This window comes from Globicephala melas, chromosome 1 (genome assembly GCF_963455315.2).
Source record: "Globicephala melas chromosome 1, mGloMel1.2, whole genome shotgun sequence".
In the NCBI taxonomy this organism is placed as follows: Eukaryota; Metazoa; Chordata; class Mammalia; order Artiodactyla; family Delphinidae; genus Globicephala; species Globicephala melas.
In genome coordinates, this window is record NC_083314.1 from 56,291,662 (window position 1) to 56,304,845 (window position 13,184).

General features: G+C 42.6%; 1 protein-coding gene across 4 annotated transcripts in view; it reads left to right on the top strand.

Moving 5' to 3' along the window:
• TNFSF18 (TNF superfamily member 18) overlaps positions 1 to 13,184 on the top strand; it is a 389,686-nt gene that overhangs the window by 301,310 nt on the left and 75,192 nt on the right. For all 4 annotated transcript variants that reach the window (XM_060296286.1, XM_060296292.1, XM_060296288.1 and 1 more), the window contains one exon: positions 3,356 to 3,423. In XM_060296286.1, the coding sequence (XP_060152269.1) occupies positions 3,356 to 3,423 (68 nt within the window). The remainder of the gene's footprint in view (positions 1 to 3,355; positions 3,424 to 13,184) is intronic.

A 13,184-nucleotide genomic window follows, 5' to 3' on the forward strand; every position in this document is an offset into this window, starting at 1 on the left:
TCCAGTTAAAGTGGCAAGGCATCCTAGCTGTTGATCTGGCTAAAGGCTAATGCTGGGGCCCAGGTCATGGCTGCTCTGGGCCTGAATCTTGTATGAGGCACAGAGGTGTAGAAGGGAGACGTAGTTCACTGATGCACAGCTGCACTCACTCAATCCCCTCCAAGCTTTCTCTGCCACATTACAGTGTGCTCATTAAAATATGCAGTTGTCCGGCCACTACCCTGTTTAAAATCCTTCAATGACTCCTTCATTACCTTCAAAGTAAAACCCAAATCTGTTATAGAAGATCGTTCATGATCTCAGCCAACGGTTACTTCCCCACTCCAACCATTCAAAACGGTTTGGTTTCCCATGACTATATTTCATTGTTCCCAGTGTCTGGTCAGAGTAGACCATGCCCTGGGTCTCCCAAGCTGAATCAATGAATTCTCTGCCCAAGGACTTTGGGGCTTGAGGGGAGAGAGAGACAGAGAGAGAGAGGAGGAGGAGAGAGAGAGAGAGAAGGAGAGAGAGAGAGGGAAAGATCACTTAGACGATCTCTGGTAGTAAAAGTTGCAAGAGGTCAAACTCAAGTGTTGGCAGGTGACCATGTTTTACCCCAATGTGGAGAAGACCACTCAGCAATGAGAGAAGATGAGATCCATGTGCAGAGAAATGTGAAAGAGACTGAAAGGGAGTCCTGGCAGCATTGAGTACCCAGCTGCAGCTGGGTTTCATTACATTGTTGACCTGGCTAACTCCTTATCCTTAAGAGTTGTGTGTGAGACATTTCACAAAAATAAGGACATGAGTTTCTGGTCTCTAGTGAGGGTGCCATAAAAAACATGCCATGTGGAGCACTTTCTTCAGTTAGGTCTGCTTGGAATAGCATTTGCCTGAAGGACTGAAGACATCCAGTTATTTCTAGATTGCCCTTGACTCAAAAACATGCCTGAAGAAAATTTTTTAACTTTTTTTTTATTTCTTGAGACAATTATTTACTTTGTAAAAAAAACATTTTGAGGCTAGTTCTTCTCAGCGACTAAGACAAGATCCTGAGCTTTATGAAAATACGTGGTATTTGAAAAAGGTAACGTGTTGGAGCATTCAATGGAAAAAAACTTCCTCCTAGGTACAAGTCCAGGCTAGCAATGTTTGGAATGCAAGAAAGAATCTAAGGAATTAAATTAGAACTCATTATTATCTGCAGAGCATGTCTTTTAGGCTTTGGGATTGAGCAAGTTTGTGCTGCTTGAAGTTGAGATGTGGAAACATGCACCCAAGAAATTTCCCTTTTGTTGTTAGCACAAGTCAATACCTGGGAAGCTGGTCGAGAAGAGGTGCAGTGAGGTGTACCCTGTGATGACTCCTTCCTTTTCATTCACAAGAACCTGGCTCTGCTCTCCCCACTCTCAGGGCAGGAGGTGACTGAAGAGTCTGTACAAGGCTAGCAAAGTCAGGCAGAAAGTCCATGATGTAGCGCCACACACTGCAGCTGAGAAGGGAACCACTAGTTCAGTAAAACCAAACCTGAGAGAGAAGTGGGCAGAGGAGAGGAGAGGAGCGGGGCGCTGGATCAGTGTAATAGGTTCATAGCTGGGTCTTCAAACTGGAGTCCCCCCTGAACCTACAGGTACACCAGAGATTAAGGAGAACATGCTGGGTTGTCCTTTCTGGATGTTCTTTATTAAAAAGAAAAAAAAAAATCCTTCTCAGACTTTACATAACAAGGAACCCAAAAAAAAGGGAAGGGGGTAGGTTTGGTACTTGCAAAGCCTCCTTTAATTAGGCACAAGTCAGTGTTCCACTGGCATATTTTGCACGATTTCAAGAAGAATCATTATTCCAAGTCCTCAGGGTGGTAGAATTACCTTGGCACCAAACCCCAGGGGTCTACTCCAAGCCCCTGCATCTCTCCAGGAGCAGGAACCCAGCCTGGATCTCCTGGTATTAGGGAGGCAGGACCTTATGGGACCACTAAAGAATCCGGCAGTTGGGGGAATAAAGGCAGGTCAACAAAGGTTTGAGGGTGGGACAGGGCTCTGATGCGTGAAAGGAGGAGTCTGGATACGTTTCTGAGCCCAAGCCTCCCGCCTTTGCCTGGCTAACCCAGCAAGCAGCTGCAGCTCCTCAGGAGTGTGCCAAGTGAAAGAAGTAGATATTTGGTTTCACTTTTTAAAGTAATCACAACTTAGAGAAACTGGCAGAGGTAAGATCCCTCCAGGGCTTCTGCTTTGATGATGCAATTGGGGCTGGGAGGAAGCAGCTGTGATGCAAATAGCTTGGGCCAGCCCAGGAGGAATCTCTGGTGGGTGGAACAGTCTTTTGGTTAGGAAAAAAAGTGGCATCCTTGCCCAGTGGGAGGAACAGGCAGCTCAGACTTGCTTTCTTGAATCCACCCACTGAATGGAGACACAGCTGCAAGGGATGAAATCCACGTTCCTGATCAGTCTGCTCCTCTGATTTTAAGGAGTAGATTTTTTCCCTCCTGCCTCTGTGGAAGCGTCTTTTAACCACCTTTAGCAAAGGATAAAATAACTTGTTCTTCTCAGGACAGAAAATTGATCCTCCAGATCTGTGTCAGCACCTTTATTTCACACAGCTGATTTGTGACCCACCTGGAAAATCAGGAAGCTGCAGCTCACAGGAGGCTCACCGTTAAAGAAAGTAGAAGGCAGCCCAGGCTAAACAAATGCCAGCCCTTAAACTGCTTGTGCAGGAATTGAAGAACAGACTTCCTCAGGGGGTTATTCTGTCCTTCTGTGTCAAAACAGAACTGCTGACTTCAGCGAAAAAGACACATGCTTTGCAAGATCATTTCCAGTACTGATGACAGAGTTACGTTGGTCCGCAGGGCCTCATACTTTCGTTTACTTAATTTATAAATCACACCCTGACTTCTTCTCCCTCAAAAAAAAAAAAAAAATTGTGGTAGCATATTACAAAAGCAAACAAAATGAGCATCCACGTGATCACAATAGAAACAAGGTAAGACAGGTAGAGGGACATGTTTGGTTAGAAAATATGCCAAAAGGAAAATCAATATTATTTCCGTGAATTGTGCATTCAAGTGGCCAAAAGAAAGCAGTCAAAGGAAGAGCCAAGTAGCCAAAGAAAGAAGGAAGGAAGGTGTATGATCAAGCCACTCAAGATGGCTGTTCTCTTGCTCTCTGTACCAACCCCCCGGGACCAGTGCCTGCTTCACCTATACCCTACTTAGAATGGCTGACCTTCATTACGTACTTGCCCCAGACCCCAGCTAGTGATTGTTCTAATCAAAGGGGTGGGGCATGCCCCTCTGCTAGTTTCCCTGGTAACTGAAGAGCCAACCGGATTTCAATTCCCACTATAATTGGCAATCTTCCCTTCCTCCTAGGAGGGAAGTCTGCCGCCATGTCCTGCCGGCCGCTGTGGGAAGTCGCTCCAGGACCTTGCTTCAAACGTGTAAGCTCCCCCATCCATGAAACCGTTGATGTCTCTGTTGCTGACTCTGGGCTTTCTTCCGTCTTAAAGTTGGGCAAGTGCAGGCTTTGTAGGCGTGCAGACTGCAGCCCAACAGGAGGAAAGAGGGAAGGGAGGAACCAACATTTACTGGATACCTCGCTCTTCTATCCTTGTGCTGGGCACTTATTTTCTCCAGTTCTTAGCACAGCCCTAGGAGAGATACTGTTTCCTCTATTTTACAAGCGAGGACAGAGAGATTAAATACATCAGTCCAGGATTGCAGGACTAGTAGATGGGATTAGGATACAGCTTTTTTTTTTTTTTTTTTTTTTCTGTGGTACGCGGGCCTCTCACTGCTGTGGCCTCCCCTGCCGCGGAGCACAGGCTCCGGACGCGCAGGCCCAGCGGCCATGACCCACGGGCCCAGCCGCTCTGCGGCACGCGGGATCCACCCGGACCGGGGCAGGAACCCACGTCCCCCGCATCGGCAGGCGGACTCTCAACCACTGCGCCACCAGGGAAGCCCCGGATACAGCTTTTTTTTCCATGCTCAGTGAGGCTCCGGGAAGACAGTGAGGCCCAGTGCTTAAAGAGTATGTTCTAAAGAACCAGCCATCTGGGTTCAAGTCCTGGCACCATCAAGTACTACCTGTGTGCCTTCCGACACATTCTTTAACCTCTTCCTGCCCCGTCTCTGAAATGGGGATAAAGAGGATTGCATGAGGAAATCTATAAAGCAAGTACTAGTATTTGGAATATAGTTAATGCTCGAAAACTGGTAGGAGTGGGTGGGGTACTGCGTTTTTATTTATTTAAAATTTTTTTTATTTTTTTTTAGTTCCTGGATTTCTGCCTTAGTCTATTCAGACTCCTCTAACAGAAAACCATAGACTGGGTGGCTTATAAACATCAGAAATTTATTTCTTACGCTTTTGGAGGCTGGGAAATTCAAGATTGAGGCACTGGCAGATTCCATGTTTGGTGTGGACTTCTGGTTCACAGACAGCTGTTTTCTCACTGTGTCTTCGCATGGTAGAAGGGGTGAGGGAGCTCTTTGGGGGTCTCTTTTATTAGGGCACTAATTCCATTCATGAGGGCTTCACTCTCATGACCTAATCACCTCCCAAAGTCCTCACCTCCTAATACCATCACATTGAAGCTTAGGATTTCAACATGTGAATTTTAAGGGGACACAAATCAGTCTATAGCAATATCTCTTTAAAAATAAGTTTGAAACAGTGTCTGACTTACATTCCTCTACCGTAATTATCCCTACATTTATGACTGCATACTCTATCACCTCTTACTGATAAGTATTATTGGTAATACTTTCTATAGAGAGAATAGAAAGATAATTCAATCTTTTATGGCTGATCAAAAAAAAAATTTTTTTTTGGTTTCTGTTTTGCCTAGATACTTTTTTTAATATGGATGTTACTTTTTAGAGCAGTTTTAGGTTCACGGCATGCTTGAAAGGAGATTTCTATATATTCCTGTATTCTCTCTACCCCCACCTATGCGTAGCCTCCCCCATTATTAACAACGCCCTCTAGAGTGATACATTTGTTATAATTGATGAATTTGCATTGAGACATCATAATCACCCCCATTCTCTTGACAGTATCTTTCACAGAGCAGAAAATTTTAATTTTAATGAAGTCCAGTTTATCAATTCATTCCTGGATCATGCCTTTGGTGTGGTATCTAAAAAGTTATCACCAAACCTGAGGTCATTTCTGCTGTGTTTTCTCCTGTTATCTTCTAGGAGTTTTATAGTTTTTCCTTTTGCATTTAGATCTGTGGTCCATTTTGATTTAACTTTTGTGAAGGGTGTAATGTATGTGTTTAGATTCTTTGGTTTTTTGACATGTGATGTCGAGATGTTCCAGCACCATTTGCTGAAAAGACTATCTTTGCTCCATTGTACTGCCTTTGCCTTTGTCAGAAATCAGTTGACTATATTATGTGGGTCTATTTCTGCGTTCTCTATTATGTTCCATTGATCTATTTATCTATTCTTTTACCAATACAAAATTAGTTTTTTACTAATAGAAGCTGGGAAATTTTCTTTCATCTTCACCACTTGCTATTAAATGCCACAGCTATAACTTCTTGCCCTAAGATAAAGCCTAAGAGAACTCCAGCCCTGAGATCTCGAAGGACGTCTCCTCAATAGCTGACAGCTGCTGCTTCAGCACGTGGTCTGAATTGGTCAAGTTTTTCAGCTCCCAGTTTCCTGTCCCCGCTGGTTGAATTTCCAGGGTATGAGAAAACTGTGAAGCCTGAATCATAGTGGCTCACAAAACAACATCTCATTCAGATTCTTCTCCTTGGGGTCAATGATAGAGTTCAGATGCCTGACAAGGGCCATAAGGGGCAGGTTGTTCCTGGGGCCAGGTGCATGTGTAGTAGTACTGGCAGCCCGTGGGCCACATGCTAGCCTTTCCTTGGCTGCCCCCTTCCCTGGTAAGGAGCTGGCAGGTCCAAGTGGATATGCCTACATGGAGCCTGTGGACTATACCATATTTACCTGCTTCCAGGCTTACTTGCTTGGGCTTTTCCCTGGGCCAGTCGTCTAGTGAGTGAACCACGCTTGTGTTGTGCCCTTCTTTAGGCCTCCGAGTTATCAGGGCAGCAGTTGACATCAAGGATGGAAAGGGTAGGGAGTGGGGAGTGCTGTGGACATACCTTGGATGTGTAAATTAAGGTGTGAGATCCCTCAGTGTGTAGGAAGGAGCCAAGGGCTGGAAGAGCAAGGGTAGGGGTGCAGCAATCTTCCACACCAAGTTTGAAGAGGCCAAGAATTCTGAATTTGTACCTGGCCTTCCAGATCATTATGAAGGCATATTTGTCAGAGTAATAGGACAGGACATATTTTATTTAACAGTTTGATACTTGATTTTAACTTTCACATAGCTAGGTGTATGGTATGAGGAAGACCATTTGTACTCTTTCCCATGGCTCCACAAATTTTGGGGGTGGACCTGTTGGTGAGTGATAGACATGGGACCACAATTCAGTATTCTGGGTTCCTGTGTTAAAGTCCTTTCAGCTCTTTTAATGAGCTTGGCTTGTCCTTACTAAAAACAACTGGTTTGTTGTTTCCTAGATTTCCTCTGGTTTTATCCTGCTGGTCAAGTGTAAAATCTGATGGTGAATCAGAGAAAGTATAGTTACCCTAAATTAAGTTAAAATGTAGCTTGCTTTGGGCACCCTCTCTCCCCTGACTCTTCCCTTCCCAGGCACAGTACCTTGTGCTGTGGCCCATGAGCTCACCCTCTTTCTCCCTCTTTCTGTAAAATTCATCCAAGGGATGACCCAAGCCTAGGCCCAAGGGCTAGCCACAGAATTGCTATTTGTAGGGATAGAGACAGGGCTTGGACAGGCAGCCTGGGGTACTCACATGTGTTCATGGCTCATCACATTACAGAACAGATCCAGAGGTGGAAAGGGGAAGCAGACTGTGGGCTGGGGGTCCAGGGACCAGCTCTGTCATGCTACCACGTTCAAGAACAGAACTCTGAGCAGAATGTGAAAATTTGGAATTTGAACTTGGTTTTCCAAACTATTATAATCCATGTAAGATGATATAAAATATTTAATTTAACAGCCTCTTACTTTGACTTAGAACTTTCAAATATGTAGAATGTGGTACATAAGTCTTGATTTATTTTTTCACACCTGGACTTGAAACTGTTAGGAGTAGACATCTGCTTAGAAGGATTTTCTTCCTGTAGGCTATGCTTCTCTTCTTTCTGGATAAAGGCCTGGTGATTTCCATCCTAAAGTCTACTGTCAGAGGTGGATAGAGACTTTCAAACCTGACCACTGGCTGACCTTTACTTTCTTGCTGGTTTAAGCTAAAGGGGTCTTAGATAGATTTTCAAATTGGACCTCAGCTTGTATCTGACCTTCCATGTTTTCTTAGGTCCTTCCTGAAGTTTTCCCCTATCCTGGATGTGTTGAGAATTAGCAGAGGATAAAGTCCTCTGTACTCCACCCTCTCTTTTTTCCACTCCAACCTCAAAAACACATGCACAGAGCCACACAATATTCTTGTAAAAACTGGGGCTCCTTGTTCTCATCACTGAGGTTTTCTGGAGCTTCCTTCCTCCTCTTACTGCTCTAGGGCATTTTCCACTCAAAACCATTGACTTAAAAGAAAGAAAAAAAACACCCCCTTGATAAAAAAAGAAAAGGGAAGGGTTCTTGTCAGAACATGGGAAACAAAATTCTGAAAATAGCTCAGATTCTCCTACAGACATGATGCAAGTGTTATTAAGTTGAGGAACTGTTGACACCAATGACATGATTGCTGATCCTTTGCTCTTTTTCTCATTCTTTCCCATCAGTATTTCCTGAAATCTGGGTTCTGGGCAGTGACCCTTGAATGCAACCTTGTAAACAAGCACCCACAATGCTTACAGGAAAATCTTAGAGCTATGGCCCCCTTTAAACTTTTATTTAAATATATTTGTAAATACAAAATTTAAATATACTAAATATGTAAGTGTATATTTAAATATATTAATAAATATAAATATATATATATATTTTTTTGCGGTACGCGGGCCTCTCACTGTTGTGGCCTCTCTCGTTGCAGAGCACAGGCTCTGGACGCGCAGGCTCAGCGGCCATGGCTCACGGGCCCAGCCGCTCTGCAGCATGTGGGATCTTCCTGGACTGGGACACAAACCCGTGTCCCCTGCATCAGCAGGTGGACTCTCAACCACTGCGCCACCAGGGGAGCCCTAAATATATTTTTATAATATAAAATAATATAATTAAAATTATATTTTTATAGAGATATATACCAACTGGGGGCTTATTTACTATAAATACCTCTTTAAATTTTCCTGGTATGGGGCTTCCCTGGTGGTGCAGTGGTTAAGAATCCGCCTGCCAATGCAGGGGATATGGGTTTGAGCCCTGGTCTGGGAAGATCCCACATGCCACGGAGCAACTAAGCCCATGCACCACAACTACTGAGCCTGCACTCTAGAGCCCTTGAGCCACAACTACTGAGCCCATGTGCCACAACTACTGAAGCCCACATGCCTAGAGCCTGTGCTCCGTAACAAGAGAAGTCACCACAATGAGAAGCCCTCTCACCACAACAAAGAGTAGCCCCCACTCGCTGCAGTTAGAGAAAGCCTGCGTGCCACCATAATAAATAAATAAAATAAAAAGAAATTTCCTGGTATGGTGAAAGGGATTTAATGAGATAGAGATGGGATAAATGCAATCAGGAGAAAAATAAAAATTTAGGAACTAACCAGATGTTGCTGATAAAATTGGACACAACTCAATAGGTTTTAGGAGGCCAAAGACATTAAGATAATTCATTGGTCCATTCATTTATTCAACTAATATTTCTATTTTTGGTCCATTCATTTATTCAACTAATATTTCTATTTTTCTCCTTCTACTCTAACAAAAAGGATTAAAGCAGCTAAATTGTATTTATTGTGACTGGCAAGGACTGTGTACACTATTCTGGAAAATATAAGATTGTGACACAGCTGTTCAGAAGTTCAAAGCTGTTAGGAAAGGAAAACGTGTATCTGAGAAAGTGAAAACAATATAAGACTTTATCAGAGATACTGGCCCTGAGTTTTATCTCGTTTCCATTTCATATGTTATGTTATGACCAGAGTTAGCTTTCTAATATGAAAATCTCATTGCATAAATCTGCCTAAAACCGTTTGTGGGTTCTTGTTATTTATTGGAGAAAGTTGAAGTGCCTTAGCATTGTGTACAAAGTGTCCATGACCTTGTTCCTGGCTACCTTTCTGGACTCATCTCCAGTCACCGCCTCTCCTCCCTGTGTGTAGAATGGGAGCTTCCAGAGAGCCATGACTATATCTTACTCATCTTTGACCTCCCAGTGTCATAGTGGAGACTTCAGGAGCACTTTATTTTTAATTAACAGAGCCTTTTCCATCCATGAATCTTTTCTCTAAACTACTTTATGGTGGAATTTAACACATACAGAAAACTTCATAAAACAAATGAACACAAGTGTAATTACCACTTCACTCAAAAACTAGAACCTTGCTGGCTCACCAGAAGTCTTCTTCATGCCCTTTCCTAATCACATCCCCTTTTCTCTCCCCAAAGATAACCACTCACCGCACCTATTCTCCTGTTCTCAGCTCAAGCCCACAATCCCCACACCCCACCTCACTTCTGGGATATTCTCCTGAACTCATACAGACCTCTGATAACTTCCTTTGTCTCTGATCTTTAAAGCACCTATTTTCTTTAGCATTCATTTGGCACCTAGCCACCTATAGCATCTCTTTATAAAGTTACATTTATGGTATTCTTCTTGTATTGTTTATATTATTTTTCCTTCACTGTAGATATCTTTATCTGTTCAAATACTTTTTGATGTCCACATTCTATATTGCTATTGTCTATGTTTTACGTTTATAGTTAAATATTCATTAAGTATCTCTAATGAGATCTTATTGACAGACATATCAAAGCGTGTAAGAGACAGATTTACTCAACCCGATAAAGAGAAAGAGCCAAGTACAGTCTACACAGAGACACACAGAGAGAGAAAGAGAGAGCAAGATATTGTTCTGATGTAGTGCACATAAGTATTCAAGAGTTTCACACACTGAAAATCATAATTTCTCTCTCCCCTATTATTCATTTCCTCAAACCAGAGCAAGTGTTAGGAAATCCAGATATGCTTCAGATATAATCTTCAAACAGATTAAGGTTTTGAGTAAAGAAGACATTTAGATCAAGCAGTACCTGTCCTCTTTAGCATTTTACTTGAGAGGAAACATTGCCAGAACATGGGCCACACTATTGGTTGAACTCCTGATGTGGATACTCCAGGAAGGATTCCACATTGTCAGGGAAACTGGAAGAGATGACACTGAAAATCCTTTCCTACCTTATGATGGCATAGATGAATGAGAGCCATTGCCAATCTAAATATAATGATTAAGTCTGTAGTTTTACTTAGAAAGCTCAGGTCTAAGACGTGGGATTGTGATTCAGCCAGCTCCCAGATTCCACCCACTAAATATGGTTAACACTTTCAGTCAACCTATATCCATCATTTCAACTCTTGGGTGGAATAATAAATGTTAAACATGTGAACGTGAATTATCTTTCCTTGCTTTTCACATACTGTCAGTGACCACCCCTCCGTGTCACCTATACTTTTCTTGCAGAATTTTACTCATTCTTTGAGATTCAAAACATATCATCCCATACGAAATCTACCTTGATTTCTCATGAAAGTTAGGGCTTTGTCTATTCTGCTTAACAACACTTTTTTTCCTTAAAATACTCAACACATTGTATTTCAGTGTATTTATCTGCCCCACAGAATTATAAGCTCCTCAACTTTAAGGGCTGGGTTTTATTTAGTACTAGACCTGTGGTAGGTGCTCAATAATTTGAGTGAACAAAAAGTACAGAGTAGTAAAATTTGAGACACAGAATCAAAAGTAATAAACACCCAGTGCCAGAATTAATATCTTCTGTTTTCCAGTTACTAGATTAGGTACTGAGAAAAGGCAAATAAAACACAGAACAGGCATCCAGAAGCTCACAGTCCAGTAGGGAAAGAAGAGAAGTGAACACATGAAATATTGTAGGAGGGAGGAAGATGGAGGTGGGTAGGGTGCTGTGGGAGCCCAGAGAACTGGTGTTTGACTCAAGAGGGGGAGTAGGAGACAGATGTGCAAGCTGATTTACTAAGGACAGGTAGCACATCATATGGAGAAGGGGAAGAGGTAGGGGGCGTTCAAGGCAGGGGAACTTGAAGCATTGGAGTCCTCTTATGACCTTACATGGAGATTCCTAGCAGTGAGAACAAGCACAGAAATTTGCTTCTGTCAGGTTGACCATAGCCCTAGCACTTCTGTGGGGTGTACCAGAGAGGAAAAGAGAAAGGAGAGGAGAGCATACTTCTTCTGTCTGACTGGGAAAAAGTAAAAAGATGCAATTGGATCACGTGTGAACTTGTACTATACTTAGATGTACAAAGAAAATTAGCTTCTTTATTTTCTAGTAAATGGCTGATCTTCTTTACAGTCTCCTCACATCCCCTTGGGAGGGGAAGGCAGAGACTTTCAACTTCCTATTTCTTGCATCACAGGCTATACTAGTTTGAACAGTGTATTTTCAGTGACTCAGTCTCTTTTGGATAAATGCTTTTCAGATTTCCTCTCCCCATCTCTACTCCTGCCTCCATCCCTTGCTTTTTTTCCAAGGACAACCTCATGGCAACACAGAAGACAAATGATTGGAACTCATGTAGCATTCTCTAGAATCTTATTGGTCTCTTCTGGGTCCTGCCATGAGGCAGCCACTCAGCCTTTCAGGTACAGCTGGTTTTATTTGATGTTTTGGAGGATATGCAAGCATCTGTGACTAGAACTCACAGTCTAGGGCATTTATATGGTATTTTAAATGTGGCAACCACTTCATTCAGACCCTGGGTCTTAGCCAGTAAGCTGCTCCAATCAGCACCTCAACATCTGGTCACATTTTTGAGTACCATGTATGGGCCTTGGGAAAGAAGGAGAGATACTTTAAGACAGTCTTTCTGGGCACCCTCCTTCAGGATCTTTAGGCATGTGCATCTGGATCTTTCCACTGGGTCCCTTTCCTTGGGGTTCATCCTGAGTGGGGGAAATGAAGAAATGAAAGATCTTTCCATAGTACTTAGTCAACTCTCTTTTCTTTCCCATAATCCACCAGGATAGAAGGGGCAATTGATCTACTTCTCCTTCCTGGCATAGACTTCTCTTACATAATATTCTCCTGTTTCCTTCTTAATAGAAGAGAAGTACTTCCATATTGTGGGAGAAACTATAATTTGAAAAGAAACTCTAAACTCTGAGTTGGCCAGGTCTGACCCTTGATCGAGTACAAATGGACATTGATTTAACACCCACACATATTATTCTAATTACACAGGCACAGCCAGTATAAAAAAGTAACACTTAAAGTAAGTGTTGTGGAATGGCAGAGCGAGATGGTGAAACTCCTTTCTCACAAAAACAGAAAATACAGGCAAAACAACTAAAATCATTTCACGACTTTAGAAATTAACCAAAACCACAGAACAAATTGAAAATTGTCTATGCAAGAGAAACTAAACTTCTGTAAGGTAGCAGTATCTATGTCATTTTAACATGGGCTATTCCCATCCCCCTTTCGTCTCCAGCCAGGTAGTGGGGTAGTCATGACAAGCCAGCAGTCTTGCAGCCAATGGAGAGGGATGACCAATTCTGGAACTTGATTAAAATACCCATCTGTATAGTACCATTGATATTTTGTCTGTATTTGCAGCTACCTGGAAAATTTTCTTTCCCAGGGTGTTGGGGCTATTTGTTTTGACTCAGAGCTAGCTCAACAACAACTAAAAGCTCTATCCCCAGGATATTACCTGAAATAATAGTAATCTGCTGGCAACATCATAGCGGTTGGTCTAAGGCTGTGATTTCAGTTGAGGCAAAAAAGAGTATGACCAAAAAATTTAAAGGAAGTCCTGGAGCTAGGTAACTAGAACTAAGGAACTTCAGAAAGCCCTGACATATTTCTGAGGATCTAGAAGGCAGTGTGTGTGTGTGTGTGCAGGACTTGACCTGAAAAGGAGAAGGCTTCAGCCATTCCAGTCCACATTTAGCTGACATTGACATTGCACAAGCAAGAAGTGAAAGCTAAGACTGCTTCATAAATTACCTGAAATTTGAAGGCATACCTTCGCACACAGATCCCTTTGG